The 26,714-nt window shown below is 41.3% G+C and overlaps 1 protein-coding gene across 1 annotated transcript in view; it reads right to left on the bottom strand.

Annotated features, from left to right (window-relative positions):
- The window catches only part of SMS (spermine synthase), a 41,237-nt gene extending 17,846 nt beyond the window's left edge, over nucleotides 1-23,391 (bottom strand). Inside the window, exons 1-4 of the mRNA XM_056506038.1 lie at nucleotides 23,228-23,391; nucleotides 10,079-10,199; nucleotides 2,774-2,867; nucleotides 1,117-1,181 (exon numbers count right to left, since the gene is read on the bottom strand). Coding sequence (XP_056362013.1) covers nucleotides 1,117-1,181; nucleotides 2,774-2,867; nucleotides 10,079-10,199; nucleotides 23,228-23,279 — 332 coding nt within the window. The 5' untranslated portion in view covers nucleotides 23,280-23,391. The remainder of the gene's footprint in view (nucleotides 1-1,116; nucleotides 1,182-2,773; nucleotides 2,868-10,078; nucleotides 10,200-23,227) is intronic.
- Nucleotides 23,392-26,714: the final 3,323 nt, after the last annotated feature.

The following is a 26,714-nucleotide window of genomic DNA, read 5'->3' as shown; positions in this document are numbered from 1 at the left end:
AGTGGGCACCTTTTGTGAGGCTTCACCAGGTTGATGGAACAAGATAATTACTCTGTTTTACGTAACTATAAAACAGAAATAACAATATGCAAGTATAATACATTTCAAATTACTATCATTTTACTTGTGGTCTCTCATAACCCTCAGATCTACTTTCTGCCATAGTACTGCTTAATTGTTTTCCTATTTTGTAGTTTGCTCCTTGGCTACACTGAGCCTTATTGATGTCACACTTGCTTTTTACTTTTCTTGACCCATTTTCACTTTTATGTTCCTTCAAGCACCTGCTGCACCTTCTACCATGTGCATGCCTACAGTAAGTGCTCCATGGCTTCAAGGTATCAGTCACTGCCAGCCACCACAAAGACAACAACAAGCCAGTATGAAAGTTATTTCAGCACCAGGCCATGAGCTGCAATTTGTGTCCTTAAAATTTAACACATAGCCATGAATTTAAATAATCCAAACTGACAAAGGGCTTGCAAAGTCTCCCTCCTTAAGTTTAATTACAAAAATTGGTTACAAAACATATCTATCTTCTTGGCAGGTCCCTAGACTACACATGCCCACAGCGAGCACCATGAGGCACAGTAGAAGCAGAGATGTGAGAAAGAGCTGCAGGAAACCTTGTCAGGGAGAAATCTCCTCTATGGGCTTGAGCTCCATTTTAGCTCTAATCATCACCCCTGGTCCCTGTGCCAGAGCTGCACTGAAACTCTGTCCCCACCTGCCCAAGTCTCTTGCCAATCCTTGGCACAGAGCTCAGAGCTGCCTCAGTAACAGCCCAGCCTGGCAGTCACAGGGCTGGTCACCACCATCAGCTCACCTTCTCCATGAGCTTTGGGGTGTGACCCATAGGGTACAGTTTGTGCCCTGGCCTATGCCTCTGCCACCCTTGGCTGCTTAGCCCTTTCAGAGCAGTCTGCTCCTGCGTCCACACTGCATTTTCTCACAATTTCATGCAATCATCACAAGAAATTTAAAAAATTAAATAAATAATCCGTCCATACCTTCATACTCCAGGCTATTCACAGCATTACATCAAAGCATAACTTGCTTATTATCTTTAGTAACTATGTAGACAAGCCACATACAGAAGTAGAGGAACTAACTTACCGCTTCATCCTTTTTATGTTACCATGAAACAATTCTTTCATTCTTTCTTCTACTTTGTTTAGAAGCTGCAAAAAAAAAAAAAAACAAACAAAACAACAACAAGAGGTAAATTTGTAGTTCAGCACTTTCTACAAAGTATCTGTTAAATTAGTCTACCTGGAAGTCAATAAAACATAGCACCTGCTATGAAAAGGCTTTGAAATGTAACCAGAAGCCCATGAGTAACTAACTAGCCTCCTCAGCCTTGTTACTAGCAAGAAAGTGAACATTTCAGCTGCTGTCATCACTGTATTTAGCTCTTCTCCAGGATAACACAGCCAAAGAGGGAACATGAGAACCCTTTAAAGTTCCATTCCTGCTACAGCAGTGGCCTCTTCCCCTGCAATATTCAATGCCTAGAGCCTTCATGCCTGGGAAGATGAAATTCTCTATGTGAGGTAAAAGATTGAGTATGGAGGCTCCCCATCTCTCAGAACAGAGAATACAAAGTCTCATATTAATATACCAGGTTGCAGACTGAGTATATCATGTCCTCCCTCACTGCCCTGAGTAGCTGAAGAGAACCAAACTCTTAACAAGACTGCTGTATCTTCACAACTTTTACAAAGAGCACAAGGCCCAGTATTTGCAGAAGAGTGTGTGCATTCATGCAGCCACATGTGTGTGAAACTTCAACAGGTGCTACTGTTCTCATCTGTGAGCATCCAGGTTCAAACTGACTTTAATATTTTTCATCTTTTACCACAATAGACTTTGACAGACCTGGAAAAAAAAAAAAAAATAGAAAAAAAAAGGGTGCTCCTGTTGGAGTCTAATCAAAGGTCTCTCTGAAGAATTCAGAGAGAAATCAGAATGCAGGGATTGAATTAAAACCTTTGGATGGACTAAAGCATGTTAAGCCACTCACACAGAAAGTAGAGGTCTAAGCTTAAGTTTTAGAATAAGTAAGGAATCAAGCAAGTTTTAGAATGAGCTTTAAGTGCTTTCAGTGAGTAAAAGGTCTCAAATGCCTGAGTAGAAGTGCAAATTCCAGTGAAGGCTGAAAAACAGTCTTAGATACTAGTGTTTTCCATGGAGGCTCCAAGGACATAGTTTTAGACACAATAAAACTATAGTAAGAATATTGCTTACATTTTTCAGCCAGAACAAGATAGACCATATGTGTAGTTTATATGTAACCCAGGTGCTAAGAAACTAGAATTCTAATAGGTTAAAAAGTGGTGGTTTGAGTTTGTCTCTTAACTTGTTGGGAAGTTTCTATATAAGAACATGCACTGGGGAGAGCTGATGCTTTTTGCCTTTTGCTTTGCTCTCTTACCACTGTCATCAACACCCAAGAGGAAGGCAGGAGCTGCCCAGTGACATCAGCCCTGCTGGGATCTCTGGGAGCAGCTTCTGCTTCTATTTGGGACTTTACACCAAAACTTAGCATGGACTTAGTGACTCTTCTACCTTTTGAGACTGATGTGCTTCTGCAATAAACAACTTTATAGCAACTATTAGCTGCTTTGCTCATGAAAGAGGACAACCCAAAAAACTGGTGTCCAGAGCACCAAATTAACCCCACATTTGGTGTCCCATGTGAGGAATGAACTCATGACCTTCAGAGGCTCTCCATACACTTAGGTAACCCTAGTAAGACAAGCAACACTCATACCTGATCAACTTCTTCTCTTCCTTTCATGTCATCATTGTAGCTCTGCAGATCCACCAACACCAGCCCATGAGGGTGAATTCTCAAATTGGCAAAACTACAACAGAGAACATGATAATAAATTTATTATCAAAAATCAGAGTAAGGAAATTTAAAACAAATTTTATTAAAATTCAGAATGAATATATTTTTCCCCAGCATCTGTAACTGTTGGCAGTGCCAGCTCAAGTCTTCCTCTGCAAGTCATGAAGAGCAAACAAGTAGAAACAACTTGCCTATCATAACACAATTAATAACACCAGTAGGAAGCAAGGCAGTGAAACAGGGTGTTTAAACCACAACTATGGTACAATGAGAATATGCTGCTTGCTAGTCTATAAGGCCTGCTATGTTGGTTTGGGGTTTTTTTTAACTGAAAATAAGCCTTAAGAACACAGACAGACTCTTTCCTTCCCCTCTATTTTCCTTTTTACTTTTGGGTATGTGTCTGTTCTGTTTTGCAGGCAAAGTGGTTGGGGCTGGTTGTCTTATATTTTTGTTAGTTTTTAAAAAAAATTTATAGTAACTATTCAGAGACACAGATCATATTCAAAGCTGAATAAAAATCTGTGAGAAACAATAAGCATCCTGAAGCAAACCACAGCTTTGACTGGCAAAGAAATTGCAGCAAACTCATGGATGAATACAGATGCAAAGTCAACAAAACTCCTACTGCATATTTACCAGAGGAACATTTAAAAACCAAAAAACCAAAGCTTTGCCATGCTAGTACGTTAGGTGAACAATCTTTGAGAACTTGCAACTAAGACAACAAGAGCCAAGGGCAGTGGGGAAGGACACAAGAAAACAGTGTAGCAGAGGCAACATCCTTCCCATTCTAGGGAGGAGAGAAGACAAAGAGAAACAAAGGCTATCAGGAGATTAAAGGAAGCAGAGGAAAAAACAGAACTGGAAGAAAAAAAAAACACACTGGGAAAGAAGAGCAGAAGAGGGTATGGGAACAGGAATGGCTGAACAAAGAAAGAAGGGTATTCAGGGATAGAAATGCACTAGTATAACACAAACCTCAGATAAAACTGTATCATTCTCTGGATGCTCAGTTCTTCGCCTGCCTGCTCTTATCACCCCACTCAGCCCCAAAGGAAAACACAAACCAACTCATGCTGTGACAAAGTTTACATGATCTTCCATCTCCCCACCACTCCCACGTTTTCTGTCTCTTCCAGAGTGCCTTTTGCAAACATCAAAACAGTCTCAATAGGAACAACCAACTCCCCCATGGTGCTGGGACCTTCAGCCCTCAGCTGCAGAGATAAAACCTTGAATATTCTGTGTTATCTGAAGGTAACTTCTGGGAACCATAAAACGGTCAAATTCTGAAATTGACTGAAACAATTCAAGAATAAAAACACCTTGCTGGCTTTGGAACAGCAGTGACCTGCAGCTCTCATGTTACTACTGTAACCCAGTTCCCTTCAGAGGATGGGTCTGAGCAGTGTGAGTCTTTCCTCTTGCCCCCAGGAAGAAAAGGCATTTCTATTTGCTATATACATGCACACCCAAAGCCCATAGACTGTCACCACGTTGGAGCAACCCTCCCTCCCTCCATCCCAGAGCTTCCCCACTAGGTGTCCTCCAACACAGGTTTTTAGTTAGCAAACAAAGCCTACCAGGCTTCTGTTTATGTGAGGGTTTGGGGTTTCTGAAAGGAGAGAATGACAAAAGACCAGAACTCAGAAGATGGAAGTACTGGTCACTCCAGCAGGTTTTGGACACCACCATTCACAGAGAAAAAAGTCCATAGGCCCTCAGAGCTGTGGCACTATAGACAGAAATGTGTATATGCAGTTTGTGAGACCGCTCTGTAATTTGAGTCCCTGAAAACTAGCATGGTGTCAAATATTTTCGCTATTAGAAAAAAACTTTTTTTATCAGTTTATTTCTATATCCTGGGAGTTGTTGTTAGCACAAATAAGCAACAGATTGACTGTCCCATGACTAGAGCTCTCTTTTAAATTAATTTCTTACAAGAATCATGTAGCTGTCATAGAATTTGACAGCTGACATCTGCACTTCCCTTGTGACTCCAAAAGAGCCTCAGTAAGGGATGTTCCTGCCCCTGCTTTGAGGTGGGAGGCAAGAGATGCAGAGCAGAGAGTTGCTCTGAACGCACAGCCACACAGCTTCAGATTTTGAAGTGACATGACAGCATTAGAACACAGAGACAACAGCACTGCAGAACCATCCATTTCATCCAATTGTCACCTCTAGAAGACTAGCAGGGTCCTGACACCTGGGGAAAAGGGGAAGAGATGAAAAGCAGGCAGCAGGCTGTGTAATATGACAAAACTTCAAGTTCCAAGTTTCTGGCTGATATTCTCAGCTAGTTTATGGTAAATGAAAGCCAACTTGAATGAAATTCAAAACTCTCCACAATAATACATGTCCAGGTTGATTATACTTTGGCTATAAGTTATCTGGATGAAAACAGACATCTAAAATAAGCTAAAATGCCTGTAAAGATTTAAGCACACAGCCAACAGTATAAGTATACTCAAAGTGAACAGTTCAGTATCAAGTAGTATTAAGGCAGTAGTAGTAAGCCAAAGCTGAACTCACAAAAGAGTTACTAGCTTCAGTCAGCAGACAGCAAAGGCTGTGCTAGCTATTGTCACTTTACATTTGTCTGCTTGGCAGAACATATATGAATGCAGGTTTTCAGCAGCAGCAGCTCTTTTAATATGTAGAAGAGGGTTCTTCAAAACACTGAAAAACAGTTTCCATTTTCTACCTTTGAAAATACAGGAAAGATCACTTTAGAATCCAAATGAGAGGAAAAATAAAGTTTGCTTCAAAATTAGCCTCTCCTGTGTCATCTTTCTGAAAAATATAACACCTGTTTTAAAAAACAAGCCACCTGTCACAGTTTTGGTGTATGCTTGCATGTCATTTTATAAAAGTAGCAAGGGAAAAAAACAAACAAAACAAACAAAACAAAAAAAACAAAAAAAACCAAAAAAAAACAAAAAAAAAAAAAAAGCACTGAGTGATGAGGTATCCTCTTCCTTTCCATCTGGCAAGGAAATCTGCATCTGAATAGCAGTCCCCATTCCCAGTAAGAATGCTCCACTTGTTGCTGCACCTGCATATCTGTCATCCTCCAAGGCAGTACTCGTGCTTTTTGTGGTTTTATGCAAACAGGTGTCAGCTATGGACAATTCTACTGAGTGCTGCATCTTAGCACCTAAACATTAGAAAACATCATATGTCAACAAATAATTCCAAAATGCACAAATCAAAAAGTAACTGCTGGAAACAGAACTAGGAATATTCTAATCCAAAATGTACCATCCTACCTTAGTTACTTGTACTGCAGAGTATGAAACACTGCCATCCCACACACCCAAGAAAGGATTTCCCAAACCACCACACCCAGAGAATAAAGCTGGATAGACAGACAGGTACCTACAAACTCCTCTTTACCCACCAAAGCTTTTATCCTGCTGACTAACTCTAAATCACTATAAAGCAGAATAGTTTAAAGTATTTCAAAAACAGCTTGCCATTACTGTCAAATTACTGAGGGAGGAAATAAAAATTTGTTTATACTAGGAAAATGTAAAATTTTAAAAATGGCATGACATTGTTTCACTAAAACACTTTTTTAAAGTCTCCTTCACCTTAATTACAAAGTACTTGAGGGACCTTAAGGAGCTAGACAATCACATTTCTTCATTATACCATTAGTCCTATTTTTTACAGAATAGGAAAATTAAACCAATAAAAGTTACTATGGTAGCTGTTGCTGATTCCAACTGCTTTCTGTTCTTCAGTTCATTTTTATACTCTGGGTCACTCCAGAGGCAATTACAACATTTTAGCTTGAAACAAAGTTGAGGAATGTTCATCCTGCTCCTTTAAAATATGGTGTAGCATACAGAGTAGTTAGCAAAAGACTAACAAAGAAAAGAAAAAAGTAAACACTCCTTTCTCCCTTCAGTGTTAACACATTCATCAGCATCTCTGAGACATACAAAGCAAATTCAACAGGATAAAGCTTGCATTGCTGTTACCAGTGGAGTCAAATGCCAGTAGGATTATACTTCTCTAAACAAGAATCCACATACTGAAGTTAAAAATGGATATGTGTATATGGGGAAGTCAAAGCTTTTCTAAAAGACACTCTTCTACTGTAGAAACACTCAAATTTCAGGTTTTGGGGGTTTTTGGAGAATTTCAAGGTGGAAGACGGCAAAAAGGAGCACAGATGCACAAGGAAAAACCTCATAGCTCTATGCAGTATAATAAAAGGCTACTTGCTCACAAGCAGTAATGAGATTAAAACAGAAGATACCAATTTCCAAGCTTCATGGACTTTTCTCCTTAACTTAGATGCAACAACACTTCTCAATCTGAAATATACTGTGTACTATGACTCTGTACAAAGTCTCATATACATTAAATAAGATTAAAGCTTCACATGTTTTAAACCTAACTTTTAACTGTTTAGTCCAAAATAGTGACTTTTCAGTAAAAGCATCCTGCTTAATGTGACCCTACAAACCATTCTAGAAGAAATCTAAAAACACACAGCTCAGAAAAACAAGACTTCTGAGGTCTCAAAACTCAAGAATCAGAGCTCCACTCTGGCACATGCTACTGTTCTCCAAGCAGAGTCTGTGCAAGGGGGCTGGTAAAACAGAGGAATGTATCCACTCCCACCGCTTCAGAAGAGAACTTGAGTGGTTCAAGGGAGCCATTCCCTGCCCCACTCCAGAGCCTTGTGTTGATAACCCTGTTAGTAAATCTTCAGCTGAACCTCCCTCAATTAGGTTTTTTGTCAGAACAAATCACAAAGCAAATGGACCAGGTAGAGTTGCCACATATGACTTTTGCTTGCTTAGCTTTAGACAAAAGAGAACAGGGATCTGTTGCTTTGGTAATGACAACAGGAAAGCACATCTTAATCCCCAAATCAGCTCAAATTTGTTCAACCAGTGCAGACCTCCATGGGGCTGTTCACATGGTAGCTTTGTCAGTTTTGTCAACAGCAGTGCTCACAATTCCACAGACTGCAGCACAGGGCACCCTCCAGGCTATGGGGGCAACCTCAGCAAGCTCTGGTGTACAGACACTGTTTAGCAATATATTAGTATGTGATTTCAAGTATTCTTCCTAGGGATTAGTACCCAGCTTGTTACATCAACTACACATCTGTCTTGCAATGGCTCAGTCACCTTTGGCTGGCTAAAAACATTTGTGTGCACATACCCACTCCTCCATCACAATCCTTTTTTTCCAAGTTTTACTACAAGCTGCGGCTGGAAATGAAATATACTCAACAGTTTTGCAGGAAAAGAAGAGGAAAAAATCTGCATGCCCTGGCTACTTTCTTCCTAGTTGTGTCAGGTACTATTTTTATGCTAACTAAAAAATATGTGATACTTTAGGGCACTAAGATAAAGTGCAGACAAACTTGCTGGTACTAAAATAAAATTTATTTAGTCAGCTGAAATTCTCCATACACTCATCAGTTAATTCTTACAACTTGTGAAATGTTTGTTTTGCAAGATTCTTTAACTGTCCAGTCTGTTGGGTTTTACGGGTTTACAACCTCATTTACTTAAGTTAACTGAAACTACATCAAACAAAATACAAACTACATTAGCAGAAATATAATGTTTAGGGCTATCTTATAAAAAGTATTCAGACTTTTTCTAAAGCCAAAGGAAGCAAAACTGCTGAGGTCCAAAAATCACAGAAAGTTCTCCAGCACGTGTGTTCAGTTGACAGTGTAACAAGAGCAATCAAGTCAGACTTTATAACTTAGGTTCTTGTAAGAACCTTTCTCAGAAATGCTTCCAGGTACCAGTTCACTCATCTCCTGGAAAAGTAAGGCAACAAAGACTGCTTTATAGTAAGTTCCTGGAACATATCAACAGACAGGCAATTTAACTCTGAAACTGCTCCTTTAGAAGAAGCTGTCACCTTAACAGGAGCAATCAGACGAATTCACCATTTGAGAATTCACATCTCATGTCCCTCTAAACACTTGAAGAAATGCTCCTGCAAGCAACATGAGGCCATGTAATATACCCAACCTTTCAATCTTCTAACTTCTTTTTATCTTCAGGTATATCATCTTTTAATTCTTCAGAGTTTGTAGAACCTTGAAATTTCTCTTTCTACAAAAACTACATGAAAGCTTAACTCAATAGAGAGGAAGGACAGAACCAGAGTAGAAAATTACCAACTTTGCTGTCTTTTCATCAACTCAGACAAAAGGTACCAGAATTGAAATGTTGATCAAATTATTCAGGAAAATATAAAAGCACGTGTAAGACAGTAAAGACAGAAAAAAATAAAGCTGTATAAAAGCAAGATAAAACTAGTAGTTTTTCTAGGCACATCAAGTATAAAAAAAAATAATTTTGAGCAGAAAAAGCCAGTGTCACATTTGAAAAGCTAACTGAAATATACTAAAAACTTCCCAGAGCACAACTGAGAATGATAAACACAGAACTACTTATATCCACTTACTTGCTACCTTAGTTTGGGTCTCAAAAACTCCCAACAAGTAAATCTCAATCAAACAAACAAACAGAAACAAATCACCAAACAGAATAAATCCAATCAGTAAAAAACAAGCAACCCTAAAGCAGCAACAGCTACAACTATGTCAAGAACATGTAACTAAATAACAATAAAAAAAAAGTGCAATGAAATCCTGGTAACTTATAAATAGACCCCATTAATGTATATCATAATCAACTAACCCTCAATACTGTGAAGCAGCATCAGGAAATAGAGTGAATGTAGTTTTGTTGATCAGTTTGTCTCAGCTTTTGTGTCACTAGTGACACCAATCACCCTTATCATGCTGGTAATTACTTCAGAAGCTGCTTGAGAATTTGAAGCATATAATAGCAGGTAAACAAACAGACACAAAGCTGTCATTGTTCACATGCTAAGGGTTAGAATCCAACACATTTAGACATATTTAATAGTCAGAAAAGTTAGATACATTGAACTGACTTGAGATGTCCTGCATCTGGAAGGACTAGTGCTGACACCAAGGCACCATTCTGTGCTACAGACCAGACTGACAAGTTCAACCTTCCAATATCCAAACTGCAAGATGACATAGTCCAGGTCAGAAACAATATTCTGCTTTGCCATAGCTACTTCATACACAAGGCTGATAAAAGGATAGCCTGCCCTGTCAACACTACAGGAGGTCCAACAGAGGGAGAAAGAAATATTTTAAGGAAGGATAATGGAGACATAAACAAAAGAAAATCCACTTACCTGCCATTTTTTTTAATGTAGGTTACTAAATAACCATGGTCTTCCCAGTTATGAACTGTTTCTGTCATTCCCTGCTCCTGAAAAATGGGCTGTAGAGCTTTAAGAACGGCATTACAATCAGCTGCAAGATTAAGAGAAAAAAAAAAAATTATCAGTGAGGATTTTCCACTGAAGTTACTTCTGCATTTTTTTGTAGAGGCTGGAACATTTTTCCTAGCAGCCTGGATTAATTTTTCTTTTAAGTACCATTTGAACACACTTTCATGTATTTTCTCTTTTGCCTTTCCTCATCTTCCCAGAGATATTTCTCAGTGCATGGTATCCATATTTCATATTGGTTTTTACACCTGAGCAAAAATGGTTATCTACTGTGGATGTAATGAGGGTATTTTTATTACAGCTACTTTTGACCATATATTGTATCACAATCCACACAAGCCTTTACTCATATAATTACTTTTAAAATCACTTAACAAACAGCAATCCCCAAAAAAAAAAAACCACAGCACTGACAAGAAGCCTTAAAATGTTAAGTTGCAATACTGGATAACTACAAAGGCATTCAAGACTAACCTATCCACTCCACCCCTACACAAACATTCTTTTTTCTAACATCCAGGCCAGAGCAAGTCCCCAGTTGAAATCTCCCTGATATTAGGGAAAGATCTCTCAGAAGAGCACACAGAAACTCACTTGGAAATAACTGACATTACTATGGTACAGCTAGCTTCAAAAGCAAGCTGATAAGTTGTCCATAAAGGTATTTCTTCAATCAGAATATACTAAGTTCAGAAGTCTCAAGTTTGCTGGACATTTTTGTGGGGTTCTGTAACCCACAACATAGCTTTAATGAACATTTTTAGTTTCTTCAAATAGGTGTTTCAAAAACAAATTGCAAGTTTTGCCCATTTATTTTAGAGTTGACAAAGTGAATAAGTGGAGAATGCTCCTAAAACTGCACTTAGTTTTTCCAGTTTTGTTCCTGTTCTGCTATCACACCAGTGCCAGTGAGGAAACCTAACCAAAAAATTAACCTACAGGCTGTTCCTGTAAAGCAAGTAGCATCATTCCTACTTCACAAAACATAGAACCAAGCCACTATAGTCATGCAATACAGCAATAATGCAACCAGGATTTAGTATTTCTACCCCAGAAAATTCCTGACACAGTATGGAGGCACAGTTCACAACCAAATGCTGCAGCACAGACACAGTCTTGCCCGTTGTGACTCCCTTAATGAGTTACTCCCAAGGTATTTTTTTTACTCTGCTCCCAAAATACATACACATTAGAAACCAGTAAAGGTAGCCTGCAGACATAATCAGCAATAGTTTCCAGGATAAAGCAGAGTTGTAGAAGCTACAAAGAACTGAAAAAAAATCCATACCAAATAAATCAAAATTCATCAATCATCTCTATGAACTCCACAGTAGGCTAAGCTAAAAATCTGATTGCTTGAAACTTATGTTTGCCCATCTATAAACCTCAGACTTGAATTACCCCTGAAATGTTTCAACCAGACAGACTGAAGTAACTGATAGAGTATTTACTTTTCTTCAAACACGAAGTCGAGAGCAAGCCAATTCCCCAGTAGCCAAGGATATTTAATAAAAGTTTGAAGGCTTTGCTTATTGCTCCTACTATCTGATCTCAATGCATGTTCTGAGATATTTATTTTTCACCTTCCACATCTCACTCTAACTCCATGTTGCAAACCAATGGAAAATAGAACAAACAAAACTAAATTCTGTTAGACCACACTGAATTTAACTGCTGGCTCCCTCTTAGGAGCTGCACTGATGAAACATCACAGTCCCCAACCACCATGAAACTTCCTCCTTCCTCTACCTTTCTATAATAATCTGCATCATCTGTACCAGTAAGATTTTAAACTTCCTATCCAGTGTCAGGTTCTACCATGGCACAGGCAATAATTAAAGCTCAGAGTACACAGCTTGACTGCCCAGTAACCATGGTTACAGTAATAATAAGTGGTCAAGCAATCAAACCAACATGTTTTTCAGACATCAAAAGAATAGATAAATAGGGCCATTATGAGCCACAGCTCCTAAGCTAGCTCTAACCTCTGCAGCTTTGCACCAGGAAGGGAACTTTGCAACACTCACTTTGAACTTGCAGCTTCTGGCAGGCATCAGCCCCGTTTGGTGAAGGTAAGAGCAGTTGCTCCAATGCCAGAACATTTACAAAGAATTTTGTCACTTCAGACATGTGGTCCCCACTTCTTCAGCAGCATTTGCTTCCTTGCTTAACCCCTTTACCTTCTCCATCTTTTTCAAAACTAATGCCCTTTTCCCTCCTTTACTTCTTAAGTCATACTCACAAAAACATTAAAGAACTCTGTTTACTAATGCATGCCTCCCAGAGCCAAGAGTAAAACAACATGAAACCCAGGATGAACAAGTAAAGCACTTCACTTCTGCAGCTCCTGCAAGATAAGAGCAAGATGCTGAACAGACTGAAAGAACTGAAGTACTCATACCACATTTAACCTGTTTTCATCGGCTTCAAGGAATCCTGCTAGGTGCATCTTGGCAGACACTGAAGGACAAATCATCACTTATTTTTCTGCTCTGTGAACATACCAACCCCTTGCATACAGCTCAGCACTCAGCTCCTTGCAAAGAACCCAGGCACAAGCTTGATTAAGCTCTCCCTATTATGATATTAGCTTCAGGAAATTAAAACAACAACATGCTCTTTCCCCAGGTATCCTTTTAGTTACACCACAAGAGATTTGCCTTGGGGGGCTAATTAATTCTCCCATGTTGAAGATTCCTTTATAAAATGTTTGAGGTATGAGTGGTTGCTTGAAGGCATCAGTAAGCTTCAGTAATCTCAATCTCTCACCCAAATCCACTTGTCACCACCTCACTCCAAGCTCAGATATGCTCTTATCAAGCACTGATAAGCAAATAGGACAGTGGTGATTAAAACGATAGGAACACCTTTGAATCTACATGTAAATGTTTATTCAAGAAGTCATTACTTTTTTTTGGTGATTCAGGGACAAAAGAAAAACTCTGGACACCAAGTATAAAATACTGGTTTAGGCATTTGATAATTATTTGCCAGAAGGAATGAAAAATGCCCAGAGTTCCAACTTTAGAGAACAGGAATAAAACCCATTATGTAGGACTTGAAATACATGCATTTTTCAGGAGAGCTAACAGACAGTTTAGCAGAACATTTTTGAACCCCAGCACATCTGAAGAGAAGATTTGCAGCAGCTGCAGATATTCCTCTGAATCTGAGCAGCAAAACAGATTGAGAGTAATCTGTGAACATGAGAGCAAAGTCCAGAGTCACTGTAAGCATCAAGTCTGGCCTCGTGCACAACACTGGCTAGTTCCACCCTGATACCTGACTCAGTGTTGGAGGCATCTGCTATTGAGGCAGACTATCTCAAAATATTCTGGCTTAAGACTTCTTCACACCCTATGATTAACAACATTTCTGTAAGATATGGGATCAGATCAATTCTCATTTGAAAATATTCACTCCATTTCCAATTTCAAATTTTTCTTACCCTGGTTTTCAATTATTTATTCTATAAAGTGAGAATGTTGCATAACCAAAACAATAGAACACATCGAAGCACTTATATAAGATTCTGCATCTGATGAATTTTCACTTGGTAGCTAAATATTCAATACAGAAAAGTGAAGAAAACAAATCAAACTAAGTGCTTCATTAAGAATACATTAAAGAGTTAGCATACATTAGGAAACAACATTCAGAATATGCTAACATTAAATAGCAACCTGAACTGCTGGCATATTGTTTCAGTTCAGAGCTGTTTAGGTAGTTTCAATGTAATAAATCCTTGTGTTTTGCAAGTCTGATACCCTTGCACACAGATACTCTTCCTACCAACTCCAATTCTTCAAAAATCTCACAGGAAAAGGAAATACAGAGACAGGGTGGGAGGGCACCACATACAAGTGATGAATGGAACACTTCAGAAGAAGCTGACAGAAGAGATTCATTTCTAGGCAGCTGAGGTGCAGGGGCAGTTCAAGAAGAGCAGCAGCAGGGGGTGCCTGCAACCTGCTGCACACCTGACTGCTCTGGCACTGAGCCCACCAGCCAAACTGGTGGCCTTCACCACCACCTCTTACTGGAAAGTGTCCTCAGGCTCACAGGTGTACAGGGAATCCCATTCAAGACTAATCCAAGGCATTTTTCCAAACCATACTGTATCTCAATCTTAACTATGAAAGCAATGCAGAACTAAGAGGTGTGCAGCAGAAATGTTTAGTGAGCAAACTATTCATAAACTCTAAAGATCCAGAGCCAAGGAAAAGCTTCAAGCTCTCATGTATTTTCCATGTCCTAGATTTCCTTTAGCATTCAGCAAGACATAAATAAAAAACAAAAAAAAGCTAAAAGTCACAACCGTTTATGGAAAGTCAACAGCTGCCTCCTCCTCCCTAGGTCCCCCTCTCCATTTTACACGAGAGGATAGAGCAGTACCTAACAATTTGCAGATAACTTGTTATCACTTGATCATCAACTCCTGCATAGCAAATCTTTTTCTTAGAACTAGAAAACTTGAGAATTTGCTTCTTTTGTCCTAGTTAAAAGAATCTGCCTGCATGGAAAGTGAGTGAGGAGAGTACACTGGTGTTTGAAACATACTATCTAAAGAAGTTTTTAAAGCAATATCACAGGCTCAACTAAAGTCAGAACGCCAACAGTTAAACACAGCCTTGTCTTCCAACTACAAAATAACCCCACACCTCACAAGAAAGAGAGTACTTCCTCTAAGACCTCTGCTTCCAAATCTGCCCATTACAAAGCAGGTAGTTTTTTCCTGCCATGTTAACAGAGGCAAAATGAATAACAACCGGCTTTAGCAACATACACCTTCTGGGTATTAAGTTACAAAGTCTCCCATCAGAACACACACACATGAAAAATCCTTTGTTTTGTCCTTGCCAGCTCTGCAAAAACAGAAAACAGCAGGAAGCAGAAAATCATACTAAAATTACTCCTTTCAATCAATTTGCACCCATGAGGACCATCCTCATTATGTTGACTTAGATACAGAAGCCAACAAATCATGTATGATGAGGGTTAAGGGGGCAGCAGGTAGAAATAGTCATCTACTACCCATTCATCCATGAGAAAACAGATAATCAACTTTCCTAGTGCACTCACTCTATTGCATTATGTATTATACAAGGTTAAGAGTAGATGGCTGCTTTTTCCAAAGGTTTCCATTTCTCCCACTCCTATTTGTAAGTATTTCCAGCTACACAGAGAATACAGGCAAATCCAGATACAGTGTCACATCAACAAGTGCACAAACTTACAGGCATTTTCATGTAATCACCACAGCCAATAGGAGTCACTCTGTGCATCCAAGCATTTCTTGAATAAATTGTGGGTAAAACAACCATGATCAGAATGAGCTCTCAAAGTATCAAAAATACCCAGCTACAGAAGGAAGAATTCAACAGTCTCTCCTCTCCTGCACTACCACCACGTTTGTATTAGCTCCCTAATCACTTTCAAGAGAATTCACAGAAAATCTCAAGTTTTCAGCAAATAGAGGTCTACAAGATCCATCAACTTCCACAATGGAATAAATACACTAAATATAAGTTATTCCTTTGCCCTTCCTCTACTTGATTCATTGTGTTTGGGCTATCAAAAAACTAATTTACTGTACAAATACAAGGTGCCTCTGTTTGTGGATTCATCAATATCTCACTCCCATTAACTCCTGCAGCACAATGCATTATGGAAAATTAAAAAAAGAGTCCATCACAGAGACCTGTAAGGGGGGTTTTCCCTTGTTAGCTTTTGGCAACATTTTAGAAGACCATGCTGGAAGCGTACTAGGGACCATATTTTCAGCTACTATTAGAGTCTACCCCATTCATTCTGACATTCACAAATTACTTCTTTCTTTATTTTTAAGTAAATATATGCTTTAAAAGTATTTTCCTATACCTGGCATCTAATTGCAGTTAGTAATGATATGGCATCCCACTATAGCTCACTTTTTAAATGCCCATCTTCTGGAAACGTGCACAACAGACCACAGAGCAATTCTCTGGTAACTCCAGAAAAAACTCCAAAACAACATAAGCCTTCAGTTGAGCTTTAGTATCAACAAATGTAGTTTCAATGTCTTAACCTTCATTTGTCTCCCAGCAACACACAACTCAAGTCTACCACCTGGCATACAAAAACTGCTCACATTTTAAACCTTAGTATCTGTTGAAATACCTGTAAGCCCTTCCACACAAAAAACCTGTAGAGAAGAAAGCACACTTGGTAACAACTTCAGCATGTCCAAATAATACCAGCTTTTCTGGTCCTTACATCTTTCAAGGCACTGTAATCACCTATGACCTGACCATCTTCTAGGAAAAAAAAAATAAAAATAAGCAGAGTACTTGCCCTATATACTTTTCAGTCCTTTCAAGGATTTTGATATTTAACAGGCATGGTCAGAGAAATGTATCTGAGATGGGAAACACTGTGTCAAAAGCAGTCTTCATTTCTGGCAAGAATTTGGTCTACAGCCTCAAACCTCACAAAAAAAAAAAAATCTCCTATACCATTAGCCTTCACCTTTGCAGGTGACAGTTCCTTCATGTCTGAGCAAGCAGCCACTGAAAACTTGACATCATGCTGGAGAATCAGATAATTATATTTTCAGAGTTCCAGTCATAAAGCATTTTAATCTTCAAAACTACAACCAACAAAAGCAAGGAATGAGTTCATAGCAGTCCTTACTGCTAAAAATGGAAAGCTATTAATACCTGTATTAACACCTCCTGACAAGCCCCATTTGTGCTCTGACACTCTGCAGGCCAGTTCTCAGTCCAGGCCTGCCAGAACTAGACTGTGGAGACCTGCAGGGCTCAGCTCACAACAGCCCAGACAAAGGCACAGGCTGAGCCCACACCACTCATGGAGGCTGCTAAGGAAACAACCAAAACAGACCCATTCCTGAACTGCAGTTACAAACACACCTTTAGCCAAGGTTTATAACAGAGTTGCAAGTTCCAGAGACATCTGAGTCTTGCTTAACCCTTGTTTACATGGTCTTCACATACAGATCATAGCTTAGGAGTCAGCAAATTTTGCTCACCTATCATAAATCAATAAGGTGAGGAGATAAGCCTATCATCTGCATGTTATCACTGCAATCAGGTGTTTCAGCACTGCAGACAACCCAATGCTTGACAGAACCAGTGAAATTTATCTACAAGGATCAGGATACCATTCCCTCACAAGAAGTTCAAATATACTTAAATGTGTTTTTACAGCTAACTCCAGCCAGCTTCAGCCACAAAAGCAAAATCAGTCTCACAGGAAAAAACAAAGCCCTAGCATCTCTAGTACGTAAAGCAACAAAAACACTCACCAGAGAACATCAAATTAAAAGTAACTCTCCACATAGATAAGTGCTCAAATCTTTTATTGATGAGTTTCATCTATAATCTCAGGTTTAAGCTAATACTGAACTTGACATCTCCTTGCTTCTTTATACACAAGATTCACTTAGAGAGAAGAAACCACTATTTTTTTTTTCACAATTGAGAAAGAAACCACAAGTTTTCAAGAAAAATATCAAGTTTTCAATGCCAGTCACCTCTTCCTGCATTCTCTGCTATTTCCACACTTAATATGGGATGAACAATGATTCAACATCTAGAACTCCTGATTATCTGCTAGATAAACCAAACCAGCAGCAGTTCCAAATTGTCTTTAGTGCAGCAAGACAGTTCAAAATACACAAGCAACTGAACTCGTGCAGTGTTTTCCCAGGCAGAAATTAGGTAGAGATTTCAGAGATGGTAGCAAGAAAGAGCCAATACAGCACCCCTACTCCAGCATATAGTTCTCTTAAACACTCCTCTTCCCAGGAGATTACCCTTTCAGAAAATAATTTCCTTAATTAGTTCTTAAAGTAAGGAAACTCAAAACAATGCTTTAAAAAGCTGTAAAACTCAAAACCTTTTCAAGTCTTCTCCCTCTTCAAAAATTTTTGGCTGTGCTGATCTAAACAAGCATATAAAACTTTAATACTGCTCCATGAAGAACATTAAGACTTCCAATCCAAACAAAGACAGGAATGAAAATATTATCTTAACTGCATTCAGTTCAAGTATTTAACAATTTGATAGCCTAAGTAAAATACTTCAATACTGAAAGAATATTTAGGAGACTAACTCAGAACACCTGATAGTTATGATTTTTCTCCCTGCAGTGTCAGAAGTGAGCAGTGGACCCAACCTGCAGACAAGAAGCTACTGACAGAGGATGCTCAGCCTTCAAAAGGTCATTCCCTTCTTTCTAGCTCCTTGAAAATATTAATTTGAGGAATACCAGATGTGCACACACACGTTCACTTAAATTTTTTCTTAAAAATTCACCTATGCCCTCAGCACAACAGGCACAACTGTTTGTGCCACTGTACCGTTAACTGTGTATATAATCCCCCCAGCACTAATCCCAAAGAGCACACATGGAGACAATTCTAACTGATTTCCAACTAATTTGCCATTCAAAGCAACTTTTTGAAGCAAAAGCCACAAATCTCCCAAGAGTCTCCATGTCTCTCTCCTCCCACTCTTAAGACAAACCTGAAGAACATTAATTAGTTCAATACTCAACAATCAAGAAAACTAAGCTTAGTTGACATACTCATGCATAGATGGAAAAACTTCCATGTGCAAGCAGATTTACAACATATAGAAAATCTAAAATCAACTCTGTACAGGTATAAGGCATCAAATATCTATATACCTTCAAAATGAAGTCCTCAAACTATGTAACTTGAGGAGTCTCAAATTCATCTCTTCTGACTGACAAAAAGACATAACTAAAACTTTCTATGCCCCATTAAAAAAGGCCAGAGAGCTGTGTCCATTTTTATAAATGTTAAAGTAGTCTTCTTTTATTTTAGGATAGGGAACCCTCTGTTTGCCTGCTAAAGTTGTCTAATTCCAGGGTCACAGAAAAGCAAAATACTTCTGTTCAAAGGGCTGAGCTCTAGAGTTGCTAATTTAATCAGCTCTTGAGAACACCATGACTGAAACTCAGGCTATGCTATCCAGCTATCAAAGATTCACTCCTGCTTCTATTTTTAGCTATTATTATTCCTAACAAACTAGTGAGATGCCTCATTTTTATGATATGCAAAAGAGCCCTTTTTTTACTAGTATATAGATTTTTGTAGTACACAAAAAAATGAGAAGTTTGAAAAAAACTGGCATCTTTTAGCAGATGTACATGGCTTTAATCATCTCAGGCAATCCCATCCCCAAGGCAGTGTTGTCTTCCCCCATCTCAAACCAATACAAGAGGACTTGTTTCCTGTAACTCCCCCGACCCCGTTTTCATTGGCATTGCTGCCACTCCCAACAATCTTACAGAAGTGATGACTACAAACACTAAGAAATGGCTACATAAGAGTTATCATTCTCAAGATCCTTGCTGAGTACATTTGAGTCCTGAAGAATGTACATGCCAAGCTCCACAGTCCAACAGCAAAGACAACTGGACTGCCTGAAGAAACCAGGGCTGTTATTGGGAAAGGGTTTGTAACATACCGAGTCAGCCAGTGAGAACAACCCACCAGAAAATACACCATTCTGCAGCACAAGCAGTTCCTAATAGCTCCACAAATATCAACACATGACAAAATCTCATTTTCCTCATGCAGAGCTGGGTCCTGTGGATCTTTTCCCTGCCAGCAACAAAGCCTCCATCCTTTACTCATAGAGGCCCTCAGAAGACTGAGGATACCCAAGACAAGTCACACATACCAGAGAACAAAGCAATAAACAGATCCCAGAGAACTGTTAACATCTCAGCCTTTGTAATCATCTTCAGTCTTGATGGTAGGCAATTACAATGATGCCTTTGGATAACTGCTATGTTAAAAGTGAACGGGGAGACACATATACAGATTACTTCAACCATTTATAATAACTCTCAGGCTAAGTAGATTCTTAAAAAAAACCACCATTACCACATACAAAAGTTATTGCAAGATGCACTGCAATGAAACAAACTATTGTATAACCTTCCTACAAAGTACAGGTGCCATTTATCTGGCCTTCTATAAAGCCTTTGACAAAATCCCCCCACAACATCCTTCCCTCTAAACTGGTGAGAGCTGGACTCAGTGGGTGAACTGTTTGGTGCATAAGAAAGTGGTTGGAAGTCACTTCCAGAGGGTTGTGGTCAGTGCCTCAGAGTTCCAATGGACATCAGTGACAAGTGGTGCTCCTCAGGGGTCCATACTGGGACCAGTTATTTAATATCCCCATTAATGACACAGATAAAGGGATCAGTTGCAGATGGCACCAAGCTGAGTGGTGTGGCTGCCACACCTGAAGGATGGCATGGCATCCAATGGGATCTGGACAAGCTTGAGAAGTGGCTCAAGGGAATCTCATGAGGTTTAACAAGACCAAGTGCAAGGGGCAGCACCCAGGTCTGGGCAACTCCTTGTATCAGCAAAGGCTGGGGATGAACAGATCAAGAGTAGCTGAGAAGGACCTGGGGATGCTGCTGGGTGAGAGACTGGACATGACCCAGAACCAGGCATTTGCAGCCCAAAAACCAACAGTGTCCTGTGCTGCATCCAAAGCACTGAGGGCAGCAGGGTGAGGAAGGGGAATCTGCCCCTCTGTTCTGGTGAGGCCTCAGCTGCAGTGCTGCCTCCAGCTCTGGGGTCCCAGCATGGGTGGGACTTGAACCTGTTGGAGCCAGTCCAGAGGAGGCCACCAGGATGATCAGAGGGATGGAGAATCTCTTCTAAAGGAAAAGCTGAGAAAATTGGAATTGTTCAGTCTAGAAAAGAGAAGGCTTTGAGGTGACCTAAACACAATCTTTCAGTACCTGAAAGGAACTTAAAAGAAAGCAGGAGAGAGACTTTTTTTTAAACGGCCCTGGAGTGGCAAGGGGGAACAGCTTCAAACTGAAAGACAGTAGAGTTTGGTTAGATGTTAGGAAAAAGTTCTTTACTGTGAGGGTGCTGAAGCCCCGGGATAGGCTGCCCAGAGAAGCTGTGGATACCACATCCCTGAAAGTGTTCAGGGCCAGGCTGGATGGGGTTCAGCACAACCTGACCCAGCCCAAGGTGCAGCTGCACATGGCAGGGAGGTTGGAAGTGGATAACCCTTATGGTCCCTTTTAACCCATCCATGATAAGCTGGCAACTTTTGTTATAGTAATATCAAAACAAAAATATACATTTGTCAAAAACAAGAACACAGTTAATGTTTTGAGGAACAAGGAGTGTGCATTTACCAAGTTTACAGATTCTGTCTTCTCCAAAAGAAAGAAAGATGCAACAGCTTTAGCTGAGACCTAGAAATAACATGTTATCCTCACAAGATCTGAGAATCAAAAACCACACATTAAATTCTACTAAATGCCATTTCATGGCATTCCAGACCATTCAGAAGTCTAATTGTCCACCTAATTTTGAAAAAAACCCCTCAATTAGTTAACAATCTATGATTAAGGTATAAGGCTTAATTCCTGTAACATAAAATACACATGCACATTCACCAGTTTTTCCTATTTAGATGACTCTTTGTGCTTTGGACCATTAACACTAGATGAGAGGGAAAACCCCAAATAAAAAGTACAAAAAAACTACTGAGCTGCAACAGCTGAAAAAGTCCTTCACGTTTCACTGAAGACGTCTGTTTTGCCAAGACAAATGTAAGAAGGGAAAAATGCTTCTTCCTTTGTAGCTACACAGCTACACTTCTACAGTGGGTCCATCAACCCATCCCTGTTTAGGTACATCTTGGTTAGAGAATGATGCAAACATCATCCTCAAAAGCAAAGGTAAGTGGAAAAGCCTACCTAAAATCAAAGCAATAGTTAAGATCCTTACCACATTCTCTAATTAACACCATTGCTTCTTGTATCACAGAGGAGCTAACATACCTATGGCTTATTTTCAATACACCTACTTTATCCCTGGAAATTCTGACCCTTCTGAAAAAGCCAGTCATTGCAATAACTCTTGAACCCATGATAGTTCAGGGAGCTCTAGAGGCAAAGAGGTAATTGTGGGGGCTGGCTGGTTTCTATGAAACTAGTTCTTAACACTAGTCTAGTTTACCAATTCTGTTCATATTAGTCAAGCACAAGGTGCAAGGAAAATAGCAGGACTATCTCATTTGCAATTAGATCACCATCAGAGCAGCTAAAGCGCCCTGAAAAAACTCGGTGTAAAAAGGAAACTGAAAGCTTTTCACTGTGAAAACCAGAGTACAGTATCGTAAAGCACACACTTTGGGAACAACTGCAGTAACACCTTCCCCTCCCTGCTCCAGGCTCTCCGAAGCGCACATGCAGCAATGCCACAAAGGGCACGGCTCGCAGCAAAGCCCCTGTGGCCAGGAGCCTCTATCTCAAACCAAGCTTTTAACAGATTTTGGCTGCAGATGCAGGGAGCTGCCTTCACACCGAACTGGGAGGGAGAAAGGGGCTCGACACAGGAGGCAGGGCCAGCCCCGGGAAGGCCACACCGAGCCCGCGGCCTGGCTCGGCACTCGGCGAGGCGCTTTGGCGCCCACGGCGCTGCCCCCTTCCCCCATCGAGCCTTTCCACCCGGCCCGAAACGTGCTCGTGGCCGCAACTCCGGCCCTGCCACAGCGCTAATCGCGTCCTCCACCGGGTCCGGGCGGCACCGCAGTGACACCGCGCTCCCTCCCGCCCCGCTCGGCTCCCCGCACCCGCCTCAGGCGCGGTGCGGCCGCGGCGGCCTCGGGGCTGCCTGGGCCCGGCCGCTCGCCAGCAGCCAGGCTCGCCGTCCCTTCCCTTCCCCCGGGCCTGCGGCTCGGCACCTCCCGCCCGCGCCCCTGCCCCCGCGGGGAAAACGCGCCCTGGGGCCGCCCGGAGCCCCCGCGGGGAACCCGCACTCCCGCCCGGCCCGGCCCCGCTGGTTCCCCCGGTGGCGGGCTCCGGGCGGGAGGCCGCAGCGCCCGCCCGGGGACAGAGGCGGGTACCGGGGCAAACGCGGCCCGGCGGGAAAAGGGCCGGAGGGGGAGGCGGCGGCCGCGCGGGCCTCATCCCCGAGACAGCGACAGGGGGTGGGGAAGGTGCGCGCCCCCCGCCGCCTTCCATGGCGGTTACCTGTGGCGCCGAGCAGGAAGTCCAGGGTGCTGTGCCGCGCTGCTGCTGCCATAGTGAGGTAGAGCCCTGTGCCATGCCTGGAGCGGCGGCGGCGGCGCGGCCCGAGCGGCGGAGCGGCCCTATATGCGCGGGGCTGCGGCGGCGCGGGGGGAGGGCGGCGGGCGGGGCCGGGGCGGAGCGGGGCCGGGCCGGGCCGGGGAGCGGCGGGCACGGAGAGCCTGGGGCACGGAGAGCCTGGGGCACAGAGACCCGCGGGCGCAGGGACCCCGCTCGGCGGGCCCGAGAGCCCTGCGGAGCCCCTGGGGTGCGGCTCACCGCCCCCGCTCCATTACGGGTAATGGTGCCCGGCGCTGCGGCCCGGAGCTGTCCCTGCCCGGGGCCGCTGTGTGTCACCTGCTGCCCGCCCTGGGCACCGAGGGGCCCGCTGTGCCCCTGCAGAGGCACCGCCGCCGGGGAGCCTTTAAAGCCTTTGTTTAAAGTATTTTCATTCATGACGGATAACTGTAAAACAGCGTGCTGAAGCCACGAGTTACATTAATCACATGCAATTATAAGCCCAGAAAAAATAATATCCAGAAGTAGTTAGCTTCAGGACTGATCACAGAATCACATCATCACAGAATCAATTAGGTTGGTAAAGAGCTCTGAGATCATAGAATCCAACCTGTGCCTGACCACCACCGTGTCAACCAGACCATGGCACTGAGTGGCACGTCCAGCCCTTCCTTAAACACCTCCAGGGATGGTGCTGCACCTGCCTTCTGTGCAGCCCGTTCTATTAACCTTTCTGGGAAGAAATTCCTCCTAATGTCCAACCCAAATCTCCCCAGGTGCACCTTAAGACTGTGTCCTCTCATCCCATTGCAGGTTGTCTGGCAGAAAAGACCAGGCCCCATCTGTCAGGTCACCTCTCTCGTTCTCTCCAGGCCAAATAACCCCAGCTTCCTCTGCTGTTCCTCACCAGGCTTGTGCTCCAGACCCTCCCCCAGCCCCATTGTCCTTCCCTGGACACGCTCCAGCCCCTCAATGTCCTTCCTGAATTGAGGGGCCCAGAGCTGGACACAGGACTCCAGGTGTGGCCTCACCACTGCTGATAGCAAGGGAAGATGCTTGGCTGTGTCAGTTGTTAGGAGCTTTGCCAACTGGCAAACTCCTTTAATTTTATTGCATGAATGAGAGTGGAATTGCACAATGCCATGGCATCAATGGTTTCACATGATTCCAAAATTAAATGAAGAGATTTACAAGTAATTGTTAGTGTGTAATCTAATGTGCTACCGTGATTATTTCCGTAACTTTCAATAAGGTTTTTTTTTCAAAACTTGCAGTATCCTTTTGAACAGTAACTTTTTAAACAGTTATAGTTCCACACAGGCACCCTGAGCAAAGCAGAAACATTCACTATAAAATGTGCATCAGAAGATGCACAGACATCTACAGGTCTGTATACCTATACTTTCTTCAGATGCTCTTCATTTGATGCAGCTCGTGCATGACAGGCTGGGGGGTTTTATGATTAATTAGCTAAAATAAACATCTTTGCAGGTTCCCATTCAATGTCTTTAATCCAATCCTGGATGTTATAGGAGATTACATAGTTCTGTTTGGGTGGCTTGTGTATCCTTGTTGCCATTCCATCAAGAATTCTGATTTTATTTACTACCATCTCTTTTTTTTTATTATTTAACCAAAATCAATGCTTCCTTGCTGCCGACTTCAATCTCTACATTTTTTTTTTCCATACATGCAACTGCCACAAGATAGCCAGTAAAATCCCTGCTCTTTAAAATCTCTTACATCTCTCACCTTTGCTGGTGGCTGCTGCAGTGGTTTCAGTTACCTCATTCCATAAAGGAGCTTACTGGATTGATTTTTACTCTCATCAGTGGGAGCAACGCCTTGTGTTCTGTTCAACCCATTACATTGTCTTTCCATTGTGGAATAATTGGAAGATGGTAATAGTGATGCTGCCACCTAAGTACCTTCAAATGAATTTGTTCATATGTGCCAAGTGCCTTGCTAAATTATGCCCTTACATACACATGAACAACTTTCCTGGGTTTACAGGGGAAAAAAAAAGGAACATCAATATGTTATCCAAATCTTTTCCTGGCATTACTTTTGCAACTTAAGGCCAACCATTTCAGGCTGGTACTTAGAGAAAGTTGAAACATCACCTTTTTTTAATTAAATTTGCCATGGAAAAAAGAACAGTGGTCTTACTGTGCCCTTTTTTATACAATGAGAATTTTATAGTTTTGTAGTGGGCTGAAGAGCTGAAAAGGCTAATGATTTATTCCAAAAAACAGTATGAAGTATTTCTTTCTTAAACTTTGACTTAAAGGACAGTTATTGTCCATAAATGGCTTTTGCAGCTGGTTGTTGGGTTAGGTGGTACTGGGAAAGCTGGCAAAACAACATGAAAAAATTCAATAAAGGGTGCAAAAAAAGAAAAAGAAGAGGTACTTTTGGTAGAGCTGTAGGAAAACCACCAACATGAGGAAGAAACCTGCAAGAGGAAGAAACCTGCAATATCAATATGTAGAAGTGAAAGCAAATAGTGAATTACATATGGTTTCACAGAAAAGTATAAAAACAAAGCCCACAGAATTTAAGCCTCCCTGTGAAGGATCCCATTGCTGAGGAAGGAACTAACAAAATTCTCTTCCACTTCTTTGGCATGACTACTCTGTGCATATACTACTTAACTAGGTCATGCCTGGGATATTTTTGGGAATCTTCCTGTTAGAAAATTACACTGAAGGGAATTTTAAAAAGAGCAATTAAAATAATTAAAGAGATGAAGGGATTGATTTATGAGACAAGATCAAAAGATCTTGAATATTAAAACATGTTTCACAAATGCTGTGGAGTTTGGATGACATCACATTGTTAAGATTAGCACAGACTGTTTGGAAAGAGTTTATTCAGTGTGAGATTACGTGTGTATTTTGAAACTAGTAGAAACTGCAAAAGTGAGGAAAGAAAGGTTGAGGCACTGGTGTTTGGAAAGCTTTGTGCTGAAAATCAAGGACAGAGACCATACCCTCTACAGGTAGACTGGACAGATTCAAGACACCAGCTGATGAGAACAATCTTGCAAATAGCTGGGACAAAGGCTTTGCACAGTATCAGTAACCTGCACTAGATGTGTGTTTTAGCCTGCAAAACCTCTGTTCTTCATACAGGATCACAGCAGGCTGAAATACCCTGTGTTTCAAGTCTCTATTTTTTTTTTAAGCAGGGTGTAATAGCATTTTTAACCACAGGTTTCCTGTTCATCTTCTCTGACTACATTCCCCTCTGTTCATTGTTCTGAAAATATTTAACCTACAACTGCCACAATCCAAAGTTCACCTCAGGAATGAAAGTTAAACCCAACTTCTTCTCATACACAGCTAAGAAACATCATTTAAGAAAAATATTTTTTCTCCTCATGTTTTTAACCTGTTCAGAAATTCATTAACTTCAGGTTCTTCTGAGTCCA

Source organism: Oenanthe melanoleuca, chromosome 1 (genome assembly GCF_029582105.1).
Source record: "Oenanthe melanoleuca isolate GR-GAL-2019-014 chromosome 1, OMel1.0, whole genome shotgun sequence".
NCBI lineage: Eukaryota > Metazoa > Chordata > Aves > Passeriformes > Muscicapidae > Oenanthe > Oenanthe melanoleuca.
Note: the sequence above shows the minus strand (reverse complement) of the source record. Positions and strands in the feature narration are given on the sequence as shown.